Source organism: Doryrhamphus excisus, linkage group LG3 (genome assembly GCF_037039965.1).
Source record: "Doryrhamphus excisus strain RoL-2023G ecotype Guam linkage group LG3, RoL_Dexc_Guam_v1.1, whole genome shotgun sequence".
NCBI lineage: Eukaryota > Metazoa > Chordata > Actinopteri > Syngnathiformes > Syngnathidae > Doryrhamphus > Doryrhamphus excisus.
This window is the reverse complement of record NC_136359.1, coordinates 1,024,547-1,044,739: the sequence shown is the minus strand read 5'-3', so window position 1 is coordinate 1,044,739 and position 20,193 is coordinate 1,024,547. Positions and strand designations below refer to the sequence as shown.

The following is a 20,193-nucleotide window of genomic DNA, read 5'->3' as shown; positions in this document are numbered from 1 at the left end:
ATATTCCATTTCAAAATACTATTTCCGGGAAATGCTGCCCCCTGGTGGTTGGATCCTGCGCTGTAATATCACATCACAACATTTCTGTGAATATGTTTGAAATAAAAACAAGACAAGGATGGAAAGAGTAAGTTTTTATTGTGTAGAAGAGTTACATCATTCTATAGAACTTTGAAGTATTACGTGCTATCTTTGTTATCATACATTACTTTGTTAGAATTTCTAGTAGGAAAAAAAAAAGGTGTGCATAGCTTGTCAACATCCTCCGGTCGAAACCATCAAGGGATCATGAGAGGGGGAGGGGGGAGCTAAAGGCTTTCAGGGAGAAAGTGTTGTCAGTGGTTTGTCCCTAAACACCGCAAGAGCTTCACAAAGAAAGAAAATAAAAACATAAAAACCGCAGCTTTACTTTGAAATCCTCGCTACTTCCGCCTTTAAAAGATGGAAAAACGCCGCTTGTGAGCAGCTTTGGTGTGAAAGAAAAGGTGTGTGAAACGCTGCAACCAGCCGGCTGGTCGCCATGACACTTGTGCAGCTTATGAACGTGTGCGGGGCCCGGTGGTACGTCGCTGCTCCACCAGGGGGCAGCAGACACCCACGGGAAAGGTCTGACGGAAGGCCGAAGGGACTCCGAGGTGAAGATAAAAGATGGTGGAGCGTTGTGGCCGTCTCAGTGTGGGGGGGGGGGCGTTAAAGTGCAAACCGGTGCCATCAGACCAGCTGAAGCAGACCGGACCAGAAGACCAGGCGGACCCGACCTTCCTCTCAGTGGCTCTCGATCACCACGGGCTCGTAGCCGCCGGCAGACACCCTGAAGGACGCCCGCACGAGTCAGAAATTTCACTCCGAAGGCGGGGGAGGGGCCGGGACCAGCCCGCCCGCCCGGCGACTCACCTGTTTCCCAGCCGGATGCCGCTGAGCGCCGTCGTCCCGTCTTTGTTGACGAAGAGACGCAGGTTGCTGTCTGTGGAAGCGACACGCAAAAATGTTTTACGCCGACCGCGGTTTGACCCCGGAACAGACCATTCCAGCTGCCTACCTTCAGTGTTGCTGACGTCGGCGAAGTTTTGGCTCTGGACGATTTTCTCCACAATGTCGTCGGCGTCCATGCGGGTGTCGTTGACCCAAGATGGCTGACTCTCCACAGAGTCCTGCTTCCTCCTACATCATCAAACGCATCACGTCAACATAATCGTCTTAGTATGGATAAAACATGATGCAGCAAAATACTTGTTAGAAATATTCTTTCAATTAAATACAAATATATATAAAAAAATTAAAAATTGTTATTGAAATTAAATTAAACTAAAATAAATAGGAATTAAATAAATACATGAAAAGAACAGTTACATCGAATAAAATAATAAATGTAATAACTTGAAAGCAATTTCCAAATAGGGATGAATAAATACATTTTACTTTTATTTGAATGAAATAAAAATGAATTAAAAATAAAATTAATTAATTAAAAAATAAATTATAGAAGTAAACAATTACAAAAAATATTCAATTAAAAAAATCAAATAAAAAAATAAATAGAAATTTAACAATAAAAATAAAATGTAAATAAAATACAAAACAAATGAATAAGTTCTTATTTTATTCTCCATGAAAATAACAATAGAATAGAATCTTGGTTGCCACGGTAACCAAGGACACCCGCACGAATGCAGGATGAACACAAGATGGCGCCGTGACACCAGAGCGGGTACCTGGGAGTCCTATTGGTGGGCAGGACGGGCCTGGGAGGCCGGGGGGGCCTCTCCGAGCGCCCCGCCTCCTTGTCCCCGTCCGCGTCGGCGGCGAAGCCCCCCGGCCCCCCCGAGGCGCTGCTGCCGGTGGAGGTGTTCCTGCGGTGGGTCAGGTCGGACAGGCTGGAGGAGCGGGAGTGCTCGGTGCTGTAGCCTGGAAGACGGCAGGCGTGGTTTGAGAAGGGGTCATAGGTCATAGGTCAAAGGCGTCCATGCCAAAGAAAGGAAGTCGCGGAGGGAAACAGGAAGCGAGGACAACCTGAGATTCTGCTGTGCTGGCTGGCGTAGCTGGAGTTCCGAGAGTGGCCGGACCGGAAGACCTCCCCTGGACCGTACGGGTTGCCTTCAGGGTCGTCCAGGAGACCTGAGGAGGACAAACGTGCCAAGTAGGAGACTCCAAGAGCCAGGTGGAGTCCATCTGCGTACCTGAGCTGAGGATGGAGGGGCGTGGCTTGGCGGTCCGCCCCAGAGAAATCCCCCCGGCCGGGGCGAGTTGGGCGGTTCCCTCCCCCTTGCAGTCCAGCTGCAGGGTGTGCTCGCGTCCCGGGACGGAGATGGACTTGGCCGTGCTGGGAGGACTGCGGGAGGGGAGAGAGGGGGGCTGAGTTTGGCTCGGCCCGAAACATTCCGAAACATTCCAAAACATTCCCGCTATCACGTCGGAGAAGGTGGGAGGTCAGGGGGAGGAGACAAGAAAAGGGGAGAACTCACGTTTTGAAACACGGGTCTCCCGACAGCAGGGTCATCCCGATGATGACCTTTAAACAAAGCAAATAGTCAACAATTAGCGTTACCTAGGCAACACGTTTCCACTGCTACACAGGAGCACACTGTTTCCTTTCCTGCTTCCTGTTCCTGCTTCCTGCTTCCTGTTCCTGCCATGCTGGTTATGTCCATTCTATCATTTTATTAAAAACTCAGTATTTTCTTCATCTATTTATTAGCGACTTCTCTACAGCAGACATGTCACCCTAGTAGGGACACCTGGATAGAGGATGGACGGACAGATGGATGGACGGACTGGCAAATGGACAAATGGACGGACAGATAGACAGACGGAAGGACGAACAGACGGACGGATTGATGGACTGACAGATGGAAGGACAGATGGACGGCCGGAAGGACAGATGGACAAACTGATGGACGGACAGACTGATGAACAGATGGACGGATTGATGGACGGACAGATGGACAGATGGGCGGACGAACAGATGGACAAACTGATGGACGGACAGACTGATGGACAGATGGATGGAAGAACAGATGGACAGACAGAAGGACGGATTGATGGACTGACGGACGGAAGGACAGATGCACAAACTGATGGACAGATGGACAAACTGATGGACGGACGGAAGGACAGATGGACAAACTGATGGACGGACAGACTGATGGACAGATGGACAGACGAACAGAAGGACAGATGGACAGACTGACAGATGGACGGACGGAAGGACAGATGGACGGACAGACAGACAGACAGAAGGACAGATGAATGGATTGACAGACTGAGACTGACAGATGGACGGACAAACAGATGGACAGACGGAAGGACAGATGGACAGACTGATGGACGGACAGAAGGACAGATGGACGGACTGATGGACGGACGGAAGGACAGATGGACGGACGAACAGATGGACGGACGGACAGATGGATGGACGGACAGATGGATGGACGGACAGATGGACGGACGGACAGATGGACAGACGGACGGACGGACAGACAGAAGGACAGATGGATGGACAGATGGATGGACGGAAGGACAGATGGACGGATGGACAGACAGAAGGACAGATGGATGGACAGAATGACGGACGGATGGATGGACAGATGGACGGACTGACGGATGGACAGATGGACGGACAGACAGACAGAAGGACAGATGGACGGACGGAAGGACAGATGGACGGACTGATGGACGGACGGAAGGACAGATGGACGGACGAACCGATGGATGGACGGACAGATGGACAGACGGACAGATGGACGGACGGACAGACAGAAGGACAGATGGATGGACAGATGGACGGACGGAAGGACAGATGGACGGACGGACAGACAGAAGGACAGATGGATGGACAGAATGACGGACGGATGGATGGACAGATGGACGGACGGAACTGCCAATAAGCAACAGAAGAAGGCACCCTGACAACGTTCCGTTTGGGTGGATCCATGATATCTCAATGGGATTGGGGAAAGGAATATTCCACCTGTAGGAATGTTGCTAACTGTTTTCCGTATCCAATATGTAGTTAAGGAGACTGTACTTCCTGTTTGTCATTTGGATGGATTTTATTCTCATATTTGGAAGTGTATGATCTCATTTCCTCCACTTGGACTTGGTTTGACATTATTCATTTGAACATGAACATATTTAGTCTGGGGTCCACCACTGGCCTCATTTCCAGTTAGCCCCGCCCCCCCGGTATGGAGGGTGGCGAGTGTCCACCCATGACCGAATACGTAAGAAGGGCGCCCAGCTTGCCTTGAGTATGGAGTTGTCCTGCCGCGTGTTCTTGGTGTCGTAGCCTTCCAGCAGACAGCAGCGGACGGTGGATCCCGATCCCGCCAACTCCGCCATGTTGAGGTCGGTGAAGCCCAGCTGGAGGAGGACATGGAAGACGAAACAAACCTTCAAAAGCATTCCCGGTTGGAGCCGCTTTTTAACCACTTTCAAAAGTAGCCGGTCCACATAAATCTCTATCCGTACAGGTGCTTCTGTTGGGGGGGGGGGCACTTCCTGCCGCTTCCTGTACCCCCGCTTCTCTTTAAGAGGTGGCCATTCCTCATCCTGCGGGTTTCCCTTTTCTCCCACGCCTCCTGTTTTCGTAGGAGAGCCTGCTGGGAAGTCCGCTCACTTCCAAGGAGGGAAAGCGGCTAAATTTAGCCCCCCCATCTTAAATCAGGGGGTGTCGGCAGGATGCCACGACGCATTCCCACCAGGCGTGTGCGTGCCGGTGATCTGTGGCTTACCTTCGTGTACGCCTTGCCTCCTTTCTGCTCCTGGGGGGGGGGGGGGAGCAGAAGGGAAGAAAGGGAAGAAATTGAATTTAAAAAGTTATTTTAAATTATAAAAAACATTTCTTTGATTTAGAAAAAAAAGTTTAAATAGTTGGAAGATTAAAAAACAGAAGAAAAAACAAAAACAAAGTTACAAATACGAATAAGAAAAAAAGTCAAAATTTTGATGGAATAAACTCGGAATATTATACGGACAAAATACCTTCATGGAATTGAAATAAAGATTTTTTTAAATATATTTTCACACTATAAGAACCAAACAGGAAATTCAGTTGTAAGTTCTAATATTATGACAAAGTCTAAATATTATGGGAATAAAAATATAATAATATTATATAATATTACAAAAAGAAAATATGCAAGAAGAAAGTTGAAATCGTTTGAAAAAAAATATTCAGAGCAAAAAAAAAAAAACTGTACCCTCACTCGGAAAAAAGTTGTAATATTAAATAATAAATAAATAAAATATAAATAAATAAAAATGTCATTAAAAAAATGTTGTAATATGATAAGAAAGGAAACAAAATAAGGATGTAATTTTTGGAAAATTGAGTGAGTGGGAAAGTTACGATATTATGGGAATATCGTCCAAATATTGTGGGTATAAAGCCAGAAATGAATATCATTAGGAAGATTTAAGAGGAAGTATAGTGAAAATAAAAAACATGACTTCCTGTTTGATATTGAGGTGGCATCATTTTACGTAGCGCCACAAATGGATCAACTCATTAGAAGCGGCCATTTTTTTTTTTTACCTTTCTGACAGACACCCGGCACACGGAAGGGTCCAGCACTCCCGTGTGCGGGTTGGCGCTCATCTTGGACACGAAGGAGAACCTCTTCCTCCAGCGTACGCAGTTCTCCTGGACCTCCTCCCTGCACAAAAAAACTTTATTGCTATTGGGAATTTTGTCATGGAAAATATGCTAATTAAGTGCTAATAAAGTTATAGTAAATGCTAATGAGTGTACCCGAATCTTCCCTCAATAAAGTTATAAAAGCCTAGCACAGGTTGAGCTAAACATGCTAACGATGCTAGCCTGTACAAGAAGACGCTAACAAATGTTCCCGAGCATTCCCGCAATAAAGTCATAAAAGCGTAGCACAGTTTAAGCTAAACATGCTAATGATGCTAGCCTGTACATGACGATGCTAATGAATGTACCCGAATTTTCCCTCAAAGTTATAAAAGCCTAGCACAGGTTGAGCTAAACATGCTAATGATGCTAGCTTGTGCATAAAGATGCTAACAAACGTACCCGAATTTTCCCTCAATAAAGTTATAAAAGCCTAGCACAGCTTGAGCTAAACATGCTAATGAAGCTAGCCTGTACATGAAGACGCTAACGAATGTTCCTGAGCATTCCCGCAATAAAGTCATAAAAGCGTAGCACAGTTTGAGCTAAACATGCTAATGATGTTAGCCTGTACATGACGATGCTAATGAATGTACCCAAATTTTCCCTCAATAAAGTTATAAAAGCCTAGCACAGGTTGAGCTAAACATGCTAATGAAGCTAGCCTGTACAAGAAGATGCTAACAAATGTTCCCGAGCATTCCCGCAATAAAGTCATAAAAGCGTAGCACAGTTTGAGCTAAACATGCTAATGATGCTAGCCTGTACAAGAAGACGCTAACAAATGTTCCCGAGCATTCCCGCAATAAAGTCATAAAAGCGTAGCGCAGTTTAAGCTAAACATGCTAATGATGCTAGCCTGTACATGACGATGCTAATGAATGTACCCGAATTTTCCCTCAAGTAAAAGTTATAAAAGCCTAGCACAGGTTGAGCTAAACATGCTAATGATGCTAGCTTGTACATAAAGATGCTAACAAACGTACCTGAATTTTCCCTCAATAAAGTTATAAAAGCCTAGCACAGGTTGAGCTAAACATGCTAATGAAGCTAGCCTGTACAAGAAGACGCTAACAAATGTTCCCGAGCATTCCCGCAATAAAGTCATAAAAGCGTAGCACAGTTTGAGCTAAACATGCTAATGATGCTAGCCTGTACATGGCGATGCTAACAAATGTTCCCGAGCTGTCAATCACAGGCGGGGGCCTGTGGGAGCACGTCCTTTAACCAAAACCTCCCAAAGTGCAAGACGTCCGCCTCGTAACAACAGCCCGTCTCCATGGCGACCACTTTGTCCCTTCATTGACAAAGGCTAAGAAACCAGGCATTTAAATAAACTGGAGGCAGCTGCTCCCCGGACTCCTCCCCTCCCCTCCCCCACGGCCGCCACGGTTCGAGACCACTTCACAGGAGGCCATGCGACCGCTAACTCGCGATATTGTTATTATTTAGCGAGGATTGACACCTCGATGTTCTGTTGAAAGGCTGATTTCCCAACCTTTGTATAGAGTGGTGGGCTCCTGTAGAGCAGCTACACACAATAACCCGCGCTGAAAACTTTATAGAGCTTCCAGAATCTGCACCTATTCCAGCTGGATTTCCTGCCAAAATGCTCAGTTTTCATTTATTCCACCCACGGCCCCGGTGGAATCGAACTGCTGTGAGATAAACAGAGTGCTGAGGAAGCCAGGAAGTGACGTCAGGAAGGGCAGAAGGCCTCCACGGGTCAAAACGTGCCCGCCCGCCAAAAAAGCAACACGCATGGAAATGTGTGGCCGGGAAGTGAACTTTGTGAGGTTTTTTGGAACGTTTGGGAAGCAGAGCCGGGACGGCTTGCAGTTGCGTAAATCAGGAAACAGGACTGGATCGGATTCCCAAACAAAATGGCTTCTTTTTCAGGTCACAGAGAAGAGTGCTTCAAGATGGGGAGGAAACCTTTTGCGTCAGAGGCCAAAAGTCGCCACATCCATCTGTGGCGGTCCAAACTGCCAGGCCGCCACCGCCACTGCTTTTATTTTGAAAATGGAGGCCCGCCACGCACGCAGAGCGAGGGAGAGCAAGCGAGAGAGAGAGAATATGCAAATGAGGCGAAAAGTGAGAGGAAAACAGGAAACAGCTGCTGAAAAGCGGCCGCTCCAGGCTAACCTAGCGTCCTCCTCGCTACGCCGCGCCGACTTCCTCCTCGCGGGGTCGGGAGGCTTCACTCGCACGCCAGCATGGCCTTCACTAAGACCTAGCGAACCACGAACATACCGCTAGCCCGTTTCACCGCCCGCTCCGGACCACCCGGGTGGGCAGCCCCCCACCCCCCCGTCTGCACACGTGCAGAACATGTGAGCGGAGACCAGAAGCTCCTTCAGCACCGAGGAGCACCCGCATACCAGGGCTGGTTCGCGTGAAGCTAACTAGCGCGTCTTCAAACATGGAGCACATCGCCTGTCAATCACACTGAATATTTACTGCTACTCAGCCTTCACCAGCATTCCTGTGGTGGGGGGGGGGGGTTCTCCTGGAGGGGCACGCACACAGAAAAGCTTTTGGCTTGAAGGCAAATGTCATGTTGAAGAGACTATGGAGAGACTGGAGAGACTATGGCGAGACTATGGCGAGACTGTGGAAAGACTGGAGAGACAATGGAAAGACACTATGGTGGGACTGGAGAGACTATGAAGGGACTACAAAAAGACTATGAAGACACTATGGTGAGACTGGAGAGACCATGGCGAGACCGTGGCGAGACTGTGGCGAGACAATGGAAAGACTATGAAGACACTATGGTGAGACTGGAGAGACTATGAAGGGACTACGAAGAGACTATGGCGAGACTATGGAGAGACTATGAAGACACTATGGTGAGACTGGAGAGACCGTGGCGAGACCGTGGCGAGACCGTGGCGAGACCGTGGCGAAACTGTGGCAAGACTGTGGAGAGACTGTGGCAAGACTATGAAGACACTATGGTGAGACTGGAGAGACAATGGCGAGACCGTGGCGAGACTGTGGCGAGACCGTGGCGAGACTATGAAGACACTATGGTGAGACTGGAGAGACTATGAAGAGACTATGAAGGGACTACGAAGAGACTATGGAGAGACTATGAAGACACTATGGTGAGACTGGAGAGACCATGGTGGGACTATGGCGAGACTGGAGAGACAATGGAAAGACTATGAAGACACTGATGCGAGACTGGAGAGACTATGGCGAGACAACTGGCCAGGAGGAACTGGAAGGTGGTGAGGAGAGGGAAGTCTGGGCCTCCCTGCTTGGGGTGCTGCCCCCGCCACTAAGTGGTAGAAGATGGATGGATGGATAAAAAAGCATATTGAAGGAGAAAAAGAAGAATGAAGTTGTCATGTAAGAAAAGATGACAAATAGATATTGATAATAAAATATTGCTAATTCTACTAGCATAGACGTGAAACATATACAATATATATTTCTGCATCCGTTCCCGACGCGTCCATGGATCCACATAAACGACTGCAGCTGCTTTCCACTCCACAAAATCCCCTCCACGCTCTTCCCAGTGAGCAGCATGTGACCTCAGCTCGGCCACGCCTCCCCAAAAGCGTCCACAAGTCACACCAAGCGCCTCCAAAACAGCCCAGAACGTATGATGTGGCCCCGCTGCAGCTGCCGGCACGCAACCCCGACCCCCCCAGCTCCGTTCTTCCGGGGAAAGAAGTCTAAAGTTTGCGGACATGCTTCCAAAGTCCACGTGGTCCTAAAAGTCTTGAAGGTTCGCTGGACTTTTGGTGGCTTATCATGTGATCATGGCGTGGACGAGCTGGCCGTTACGTCCCGTCCGTCCTGCCAACGAGGATCCAGGGAGCGCACAAAGACACGGATTGTCACATGACACACAGCGCTAATCTGTGCTACACACACAAAGACAGAGAGAGGGCCTTGTTCCATGGCCTGCAGATGATAACGACCATGGGGGGGGGGGGTGTTATGTAACATCCACAGAGGTGAGTGACCTATGAGTGAGTCGAGGGGGGGGGGGGCGCTTCAGCTTGGAGCAACAATCATCACTTTCCATCAGGGGTGGCCAAACTCTACACATCGGGAGCCAAACACACACATGATAAAGCTATGTGGATATTATTTACCCAACTGGACACTTCCACTGGGAAGATGGGAATAAAGGAATAAAGTCATAACACAATGGGAATAAAGGAATAAAGTCATAACACAATGGGAATAAAGGAATAAAGTCATAACACAATGGGAATAAAGGAATAAAGTCATAACACAATGGGAATAATGTCCTGACATGATGGGAATAAACAATGGGAATAAAGTCCTGACATGATGGGAATAAGCTGGTATCACTTGGTATCAACATGTTTGCGCCTGGTATCAACATGTTTGCGCCTGGTATCAACATGTTTGCGCCTGGTACCAATGTGTTCACACCCGATATCAACATGTTTGGCCTTGGTATCACTTGATATCAACATGTTGGCTCCTGGTATCACTTGCTATCAAAGTGTTTGCACCTGGTATCACTTGGTATCAACATGTTTGCACCTGGTACCAACGTGTTCACAATCGGTATCAACATGTTTGGCCTTTTTATCAACATGTTTGGCCTTGGTATCGCTTGATATCAACATGTTAGCCCCTGTTAGCGCATGGTATCACCATGTTTGCGCCTGGTATCTCTTGGTATCACCATGTTTGCGCCTGGTATCTCTTGGTATCACCATGTTTGCGCCTGGTACCAAGCTGTTAGCGCCTGGTATCTCTTGGTATCAACATGTTTGCACTTGGTATCTCTTGGTATCAACATGTTTGCACTCAGTATCTCTTGGTATCAACATGTTTGTGCCTGGTATCACTTGGTATCAACATGTTTGCACCTGGTACCAATGTGTTCACACTCGGTATCAACATGTTTGGCCTTGGTATCTCTTGGTATCAACATGTTAGCACCTGTTAGCGCCTGGTATCACCATGTTTGTGCCTGGTACCAACCTGTTAGCGCCTGGTACCAACCTGTTAGCGCCTGGTACCAACCTGTTAGCGCCTGGTACCAACCTGTTAGCGCCTGGTACCAACCTGTTAGCGCCTGGTACCAACCTGTTAGCGCCTGGTACCAACCTGTTAGCGCCTGTTATCTCTTGGTATCAACATGTTTGCGCCTGTTATCTCTTGGTATCAACATGTTTGCGCCTGGTATCTCTTGGTATCAACATGTTTGCGCCTGGTATCTCTTGGTATCAACATGTTTGCGCCTGGTATCACTCGGTATCAACATGTTTGCGCCTGGTATCACTTGGTATCAACAAGTTTGCACCTCGTATCTCTTGGTATCAACATGTTAGCACCAGGTATCTCTGGGCGCCAACATGAAAGCCGGCATGTCTCCACCACCAGCATCTCCAGGTGTTGACAGACGGCTCCGTCTTGTTGGGACATGACAGAAACCAGCACATATTTCTTTCCATGTTATGAACGCACTGGGCCATTATATATTACATCATCAATCCTCACCACAAATAGGTTGCAGTCCTGTTTTCACACTTTTATCTTTATCTGGAGGTCGCCGGAGGTCGCCGGAGGTCGCCGCCGTCTCCAGCGTGCCTTTGGGGCTCAAAGTCCGTGTCTTTATGACACGCGTACGAGTGCAGCCGGTTATGAACATCACGCTCTGTGAGCTAAAACCCGCCCGGGGTCAGCCACCTCCACCTTTTCCAGGTGAGGCTAGCGCCGTTTAAAATACGTTAGCATGACAAAGATATATGCTAGCATAACATATAACAATATAGCTCAATGCTAGCCAATTCATGTGATGTAGCATACAACAAAGGCCGGTAAAGAACATGCTGCGGACCCTAAACGACCCGCGAGACACACTTTGGACACCATTGGTGTATTCTGAAGATAAATGCAGCGAGAGACGGAAGTTAAATAGCCAAGTTCGGGTTCGAGGTGGCGGACTGACCTGGAGGACGTCGCCGTGAAATCCCCGTCCAGCAGGCGAACTTTGCAGAAGAGAACCCCGTTGACGAAAGGAACCGCACTCAGCTCCTCCAGCGTCAGATGTGTCTGGAACTTGAACTTCTTCTTCTTCACGAAGAATGCCATGGTTCTTCTAAGGAGCAGCAGGAGGAGCAGGAGGAGCAGGAGGAGAAGGGGGAGAAAAAGGACGACGAAGTGCGCGAGACTGTTGTTGCTTTTTCTTCCACTTGGTCGACTCCTCCTCGCCGCGGAACTCCAAACAAATCACAGCGGTTCGTAGGAGCGAAATCGTCCGCACGTCGAGCGACTTTGCTGGCCTGAGAGGAGCACACAACACCCGCCCGGAGACATCTCGGCTGCCGTTTGACCCGTCCTAGAAAACTACACAAATCCGGACTTTTTTCTTCTCTCGCTCTGCTGGCGTCAAGCTAACTCGGAACAGCAAGCACACTTCCGGGTTAGTTCTTTCAAAGTAAGAGCCCAGAGATATCTAGGACACGCGGTGCGGCGCTGTAAAATAGTTTCTGGCCTGCCAGCAAACGACAAGGCGTGGGTCGTTACAGCGTTGAGCCGCGCTCACCTTGATTTGACTCACAGCGAGCGCAGCTGTCGAATAATGCTGGCGTTTTTTAAACCCCTCGCGTGATTTCTGTCTTTTACGCTGACTTGATTGAAGTAGGTGCGCTTACTTCGTCATCGACCTCCTTAAAGCAGCGAAACAGCGTCCTCGTGTGGTGGGTATGTGCACATGTTGCAACAAGGACTTTTACATGAAACCACAAAGTTTCTATCATAAAATAAACGACCACCACTGATACTATTACGCAACATTATACTACTTGTATGCTATTAGCAATATTATATCAATATTATAATATATTATAAAAGCGTCGACGTGTATGTGTCCCTGGTGGTCTAGTGGTTAGGATTCGGCGCTCTCACCGCCGCGGCCCGGGTTCGATTCCCGGTCAGGGAACTAACATTTTACTCCCGTCAATGCCCTCCGGACTATTATGGTATGTATAGTCCTTGTTGATAGCGAGCTGACGTGACGCCATCGCTAGTTTTGATTCAATTGGATATTTTCATAGATATAGCGTAGAAATATGAAATATGATTGTTAACCTCATTAGCGCCCTGTATACATGAAATAGGCACACTTTACACTCCTACTATTGCCCAACTCCTACGTCGCAGGGACTCAACACAGATGCTAGCTTGCTAGCTTGCTAGCAGCCAGCCAGTTTGCCTCAAAGCTTGTATTAGCATAGTAGATTGTCCTTTTCTTTAGCTTTAACATTGGCAGACACTTCATTAGCAACATTAGCAATAACCTGCTAACATTAGCATAGCAGCATTTTCGCTGTTTTTATGAGTATAAAGCACACAGATGCTAGCTCGCTAGCTTGCGAGCGGCTAACAAAGCTAGCATTAGCATAGTAGATTGCCCTTTTTAGTTTTAACATTGGCGGACAATTGCTGCAACCATATTACATTTAGCATGTTAGCATTGCTCGCATGTGAACATTAGCATGGTAGCATTTTTAGCCATTTTTGTTTGTTTTAGCATCGGCAGACACTTTATCAATAATGTTAGCAATAACCCACTTAATGCTATCATGTCAGGTGTTAGCATGTTAGCGCTAGTTGTGTGAATGCAACACATTTCCCAACCGATCAACACATTCAGGTTGTCATGTGGCTAACATTTTTGCTTCAGAGAATTCTGTTTTTCTAAAAACTTGTAAGCTAACATTAGCATGTTAGCATCCTAATGTTACCACAGGTTTTCACAAGTAGAGGCTTGTCTTAATGCCGTTATTCATGCATCCCTTTTTAATTTGAGGTGCTTTCCGCGCCGTTTCGCTGCTTGGACACACGCCTTTCATGCTCATGCCGAGTCCGTCCAGGCTGGGAACTCCTCCCTGATCCTGGTCACACAGCAGCGGGGGATGGCGGGGCGGGAGTCGTCAGGCAGGACCCCAAACCGCCACGTGACGTACTGTTTGTAGGCGCAGCGTCGCAGGTTGGCGGCGGTCGTCGCCCCGCCAGCAGGCAGAGGAGGCAGCAAGGGGTCGCTGTAGAGGAGCAGCGCCTCCAGCAGAGGGCGATGCAACACCAGCCTGTCAAAGAGCGGAGAGGACGAGATGCAGGCGCCCTTGCTCTGCCTGCAGCACAGCGCCTCCTGGGGGAGGGCGGAGTCGATGCAGCGCTCACACTGACACCAAGATGCACGGAGGGGGGCGGCTTTAGGGACGAGGGCGGGCTGAGGGTCGCCACCTGGACCGGCTCCTGATAGTAGAAGACATAGAACCGCGGCTCTCACACTAGCATCCTCCTGGCGGGACAAGAAGAACCTTTGGCGCCCCCTGGTGGAGAAGCTTTCATACTGCAGTTCCCTACTTACCTTCCTGGGCGCCACACCGACAGTCTGGGCTTCCTGCAAGCGTCCCTTCCGGCACATTCTCACCAGACGGATGTCGTCCTCGTCCACGTACGACACACTCAGGATGCTCTGGGACAAAAAGACACTTGGACCACCACGCCCGTCCGCACCCCCACGACCAGTGTCAGCATCAAACCTTGCGTCGGTCCCCCACAGACTCCACCTTCTTCTCTGAGTAGTCCACGCCCACGTCTGCAGAGTAGCAGCTGCTTCTGATCAGCCAGTCTATCAGGACCGTGGTCTGCAGCGCACAGGAGACTTAGACCGGCCAAGACCCGCCCGCGCCGGGAACCAGCTCTCATCAAGGTTGGATGTGGGGATACCAGATGCTGGCGTGTTGGTATCATGGGATACCTGGTGCTAACATGCTAATACCTGGCGCCAACATGCTTATGTCAAGGGATATCTAGCTGGCATGCTGGTATAAAGGGATACCAGGTGCGAACCATGTTGATACCATGTGATACCAGGTACGAACCATGTTGATACCGAGAGATACCAGATGCAGCCATGTCGATACCGAGTGATACCAGGTTCAATCATGTCGATACCAGGAGATACCAGGTTCAAACATATCGATACCGAGTGATACCAGGTTCAATCATGTCGATACCAAGAGATACCAGGTTCAAAAATGTCGATACCAAGAGATACCAGGTTCAAACATGTCAATACCAAGAGATACCTGGTGCAACCATGTTGATTCCAAGTGAACTCAGGAGCAAACATGTTGATACCAAGTGATCCCAGCTGCACCCATGTTGATACTAAATGATCCCAGATGCAACCATGTCGATACCAGGTGCAACCATGTCGATACCAGGTGCAACCATGTCGATACCAGGTGCAACCATGTCGACATCAAGTGATACCAGGTGCAACCATGTCGACACCAAGTGATACCAGGTGCAACCATGTCGACACCAAGTGATACCAGGTGCAACCATGTCGACGCCAAGTGATACCAGGTGCAACATTGTCGATTCCAAGTGATACCAAGTGCAACCATGTTGATACCAGGTGCAGGCATGTCCGTGTGTGAAATGTAGCAGACGTTTCCAAAGGTGATGTCCCCTTTAAGTGTGACCAGCCAATGAGAAGTATCTAACTATGAGGGGATCGGTCACATGCCGACGTGGTCTCACCAGAGCGTAGTAGGACAACGTAGAGCCGATGTAGACAACCAGCTGAATGATGCTGAACTTTCCCGCCTGGAAACAACAAATCCCAAATATCACTTGTGAATTGATCCGTGATTGATGGAAGTGGAATAAAAAGTGGAATAAAACGAAACGCACCTGCCCAAAGACCATGACGTCAAACCTGATACCAAAAGCCTTGTAGAGCGTTCTCTCCTCCACGCCGTTGACCGTGTTGTACTTTGCGAACCTGATGAAGAAATGAAGGGAACGCCAAGTAAAGGGACAGTATTCCGATGCCCACGCGGTCACAACAAATCCCATCATGGGGGAGCAGGAAGGTCCACCTGAAGTTGAATCCAGGGTACAGGGTCTTGTTGCTCTCCTTCTCATCCAGCCTCCGGAAGGAGTACCTGGGCAGGCAGTGTCGCGTCAGATAGTCCAGGTTGCAGTCCCATTTGATCTGGATGCCTATGACGCCCCCCTGTGGTCAACGATGGAAGTACAGCTGAGTACTTCCTGTTTTAGCTCCCGTCAGCGAGCTGATCCTCCATATTTGTCTGACGGTCCCACCTCCACCGCCATCAGGGAGAAGTTCTCCCCGGCCTCCCTCACAACGTCTCCCAATCTGAAGATGGGACACAGCGAGTCGTTCGCACGCCGGCAGCTCCTCAGGTAGGAGTCGTTCATCAGAGGAAGGATGTTCCTTCTGAGAGACACCACGCCATTGATGGATTGATGGATGGCGTTCCCACGAGGAGCCAAAAGAGGACAAATACTCACCTGGTGACGTTGAAGGCGGGGAAGCGGATGTTGTTCTTGATGAGGACCGTGAAGTTCTCAGCCGATGCCAGCAGAGCAGGCCTGCACACCACATTCATGTCCTGAGAACTCAGGTTGGTATCAAAACATCCAAATCCATCCTGGTATCAGTTTTACCATTCTAAACTTCAAAACGAGTATGGCGATTCCAGGTGCCAATACGTTGATATCAAGGAATATAAGTGCAAACATGTTGATATCAAGTGTGAATATGGTGATTCCGGGTGCCAATACTTTGATATTAAGGAATATCAGGTGCTAACATGTTGATATCATGTATTAATATGGTGATTCCGGGTGCCAAAATGTTGATATCAAGTATGAATATGGTGATTCTGGATGCCAATACTTTGATATTAAGGAATATCAGGTGCTAACATGTTGATATCAAGTATGGAAATGGTGATTCTGGGTGCTCCCATGTTGATATCAAGTATGAATATGGTGATTACGGGTGCTAATATGTTGATATCAAGTATGAAGATGTTGATACCAAGTATGAATATGGTGATTCCGGGTGCTAATATGTTGATATCAAGTATGAAGATGTTGATACCAAGTATGAATATGGTGATTCCGGGTGCTAATATGTTGATATCAAGTATGAATATGGTGATTCCGGGTGCTAACGTGTTGATATCAAGTATGAATACGGTGATTCCAGGCGCTAACGTGTTGATATCAAGTATGAACATGTTGATATCAAGTATGAATATGGTGATTCCGGGCGCTAACGTGTTGATATCAAGTACGAACATGTTGATGCCAAGTATGAAAATGATGATTCCGGGTGCTAACATGTTGATATCAAGTATGAACATGTTGATACCAAGAATGAATATGCTGATTCTGGGTGCTAACATGTTGATATAAAGTATGAACATGTTGATACCAAGTATGAACATGTTGATACTAAGTATGATAATGGTGATACCAAGTATGAACATGTTGATATCAAGTATGAACATGTTGATACCAAGTATGATAATGGTGATACCAAGTATGAACACGTTGATATCAAGTATGAACATGTTGATATCAAGTATGAACATGTTGATACCAAGTATGAATATGGTGATTCCGGGTGTTGATCTCAAGTGTGGCAATAGTACAAGAAGTATCACGCAGCTGATTGCTGATCCCTTGTGATGTTTTCTAATGCAGTAGCATCGGGAGGTTGCCTACAGCCACACATTTGGATGAGGTCTACCTTGGAGGACTGGTCTTGGTCTCGATGGGACACCAGGCCTTCACCTCACAGGTTCTGGTCAACACGTCAAAGTTCCCACACAATCCCGTCTGGATCCCTGAGGGAGGAGAGCAAGTGATGGAGTACAAGTCGTAGTACGGGTACTTCAACAAGTAGTACGAGTAGCAGTACAAGTCGTGCTAGTAGTACCGTTGCTGTGCTGATCCCAGGAGCCTTCATCACAGTCATCATCATGTCGACACAGGCGGCCGCTGACAGGAGGCTGAGACAAAAACAAACGTGTCAGTTCGGTCAGGAAGACCCCCGTGATGATGACTGACGAGGGAGCACCTCAGGGCACCGTCCTTGCTTCTGCCTTTTGGTCACAATGGCGTTAGTGACCACAAAGAAGGAGTTTTTGTCCTAAAAAACAAACAACAATGACACAAAGATGAGTTGGCGTCGTCGCCACGGAGACAAGACGGACACAAAACACAAAGTGGGTCTGTTCCCTGAAGGCCACACGGGGGCGCACATATTAGCCCCACACTGCTGCCTATCATGTTGACATTTAGCACTTAGCATAACATGCTCAAGTGTCAAAACACAAGCTCGCTGTTAGCATGTTAGCATTGACACTGTTGGAAATTGTTCCAAAACCAAACCAGAGGTAGTTTATGCTAACTTTAGCATCGCTTGAGGTAAGACACGCTCCCATGTTATGCTAGCTGTTATCATGAGACTGTTAGCATTGATATCTCCCATAATAAAAATAAGTAGTAGTTCATGCTAACTTAGCATTTTGCATATTAGCAACTTTCTACTGAAACAAGCTATCTTCCCTTGTCAATGTTCCCACACACGCCGTTAGCATGCTAGCATTGACACTGTTGGAAATTGTTCCAAAACCAAACCAGAGGTAGTTTATGCTAACTTTAACATGTTACATTTTGCAATTTTGCATGTTACCATTGCTCCCATGTAATGCTAGCTGTTATCATGAGACTGTTAGCATTGATATCTCCCACATTAAAAATAAGTAGTAGTTCATGCTAACTTAGCATTTTGCATATTAGCAACCTTCTACTGAAACAACACATCTTCCCTTGTCAATGTTCCCACACACACGTCGTTAGCATGCTAGCTGTTAGCATGAAACCAGAGGTAGTTTATGCTAACTTTAGCATGTCTTATTTTGCACTTTTGCACGTTACCATCGCTTGAGGTAAGACACGCTCCCATGTTATGCTAGCTGTTATCATGAGACTATTAGCATCGATATCTCCCACAGTTAAAACAAGTGGTAGTTCATGCTAACTTAGCACTTTACATATTAGCAACCTTATACTGGAACAAGAAATCTTCCCTTGTCACTGTTTCCACACACGTTGTTAGCATGCTAGCTGTTAGCATGTTAGCATTGACACTTGGAAATTGTTCCAAAATGAAACAGGAGGTAGTTTATGCTAACTTTAGCATGTCACATTTTGCACTTTTGCACGTTACCATTGCTCCCATGTTATGCTAGCTGTTATCATGAGACTGTTAGCATCGATATTTGGAGGGAAATTTTCCCACAATTAAAATAAGTAGTGGTTTATGCTAACTTAGCATTTTGCATGTTAGCAACCTTCTACTGAAACAACACATCTTCCCTTGTCAATGTTCCCACACACACGTCGTTAGCATGCTAGCTGTTAGCATGAAACCAGAGGTAGTTTATGCTAACTTTAGCATGTCTTATTTTGCACTTTTGCACGTTACCATCGCTTGAGGTAAGACACGCTCCCATGTTATGCTAGCTGTTATCATGAGACTGTTAGCATCGATATTCGGAGGGAAATTCTCCCACAATTAAAATAAGTGGTAGTTCATGCTAACTTAGCATTTCGCATATTAGCAACCTTGTACTGAAACAAGACATCTTCCCTCTGTCAATGTTCCCACACACGTCGTTAGCATGCTAGCTGTTAGCATCGTTAGCATTGCCGTGTGGTTTGTTATGAAATATCATTGGAATTATGAGCATGGCCACCATCACTCGGAACGCCGTAACAACCAGACCCGGGTCCAAAGTGGGCGCGTGCGTCCTCTCACCTGCGAGGGTCCGCTGTAGTCGGCCACGTCCCAGACCACACCCTCCTGGCCGGGCAGGCGCGTGCTGGCCACGCCCTTCACCTTGGCGGTGACGGAGCTGACCACCAAATCAAACTGTTGGTACTTCCTGTTCCACAACATCACCAGGCTGGCAGAACCGGAAGCAAGCAAACGCTGACGTCAAATCCAAGCTAAAGCTACACGTTCTTTGCTAATAGTTACTAAAAGCGGCTCATAAGAACATTTCACGGATCAAATCATCACCAAAACTTTGTTTTGCTTTGCCAACCATCATAACCGGCGGTCCAAACATGAAAAAACACTTTTTAAAAATGTCATCGGTGTTTTCGAAGCTAGTTTTCATGAAAGTGATGACGATGATGATGATGTCTGACCAGATGAAGACCAGGATGGTTGCGTTCAGGGTCCACTTGAGCGAGCCCAGCCGGACGCTGTGGATCCGGACCAGCTTGGTGGTCTCGTAGGTGCACAGCGGACAGACCATCGTGCTCCTGCACGCTCCTGTGCGCGAGGACGCGAAGTCACGTGTCCTGGCATTTACGTCATCGCGTCTCATTTGATTGGCAGGCTGCGTAATTGGATGTGATAAACTTAATAGAAATAGAAAATAGAAATAATTTTACGTCACAACCTTTTAGCTAATATTTGTTCTCAAATGTCCGTTTGCTCTTAAATCTGTCTTTCATCACTTTAAAGACAATGTTTGTTTGGTGTAATTACAACCGACGTCCACTAGATAGCAGTGTCGCCTCATCTTGAGTGTGAAGCAGTCTGATGGGTCGTTCGAGAACGAAACGGCAATACAAACGGGTTTTGTTGTGATGATTGCAATGTCAATGCATGTCGAACATATACGTCAAGCCATTTGAATAAT

General features: G+C 47.5%; 2 protein-coding genes and 1 non-coding gene across 3 annotated transcripts; 1 reads left to right on the top strand and 2 right to left on the bottom strand.

The window, feature by feature from the left end:
- Positions 1-121: 121 nt before the first annotated feature.
- eeig1a (estrogen-induced osteoclastogenesis regulator 1a) lies at positions 122-12,047 on the bottom strand. The gene is made up of 11 exons (XM_058070220.2): positions 11,589-12,047; positions 5,534-5,654; positions 4,731-4,760; positions 4,243-4,359; positions 2,463-2,509; positions 2,178-2,329; positions 2,011-2,115; positions 1,713-1,905; positions 1,040-1,161; positions 895-964; positions 122-811 (listed from the first exon to the last, which is right to left on the bottom strand). Exons 1-11 carry the CDS (start codon positions 11,729-11,731, stop codon positions 766-768), a joined length of 1,146 nt encoding a protein of 381 aa, XP_057926203.2. The 5' UTR covers positions 11,732-12,047; the 3' UTR covers positions 122-765.
- A 462-nt stretch (positions 12,048-12,509) lies between these two features.
- On the top strand, positions 12,510-12,581 carry trnae-cuc (transfer RNA glutamic acid (anticodon CUC)). Its single transcript has one exon. It is a non-coding gene; the product is annotated as a tRNA-Glu (tRNA).
- Positions 12,582-12,893: 312 nt separating this feature from the next.
- Positions 12,894-19,815, bottom strand: LOC131127890 (P2X purinoceptor 4). Its single transcript, XM_058070210.2, has 13 exons — positions 19,694-19,815; positions 19,299-19,446; positions 17,553-17,624; positions 17,412-17,484; positions 17,223-17,319; positions 15,974-16,054; positions 15,764-15,899; positions 15,538-15,674; positions 15,350-15,440; positions 15,197-15,262; positions 14,188-14,292; positions 14,013-14,120; positions 12,894-13,943 (listed from the first exon to the last, which is right to left on the bottom strand). The coding sequence occupies exons 1-13, from the start codon at positions 19,801-19,803 to the stop codon at positions 13,497-13,499; spliced, it is 1,671 nt and encodes a 556-aa protein (XP_057926193.2). The 5' UTR covers positions 19,804-19,815; the 3' UTR covers positions 12,894-13,496.
- Between the last annotated feature and the right edge of the window lie 378 nt (positions 19,816-20,193).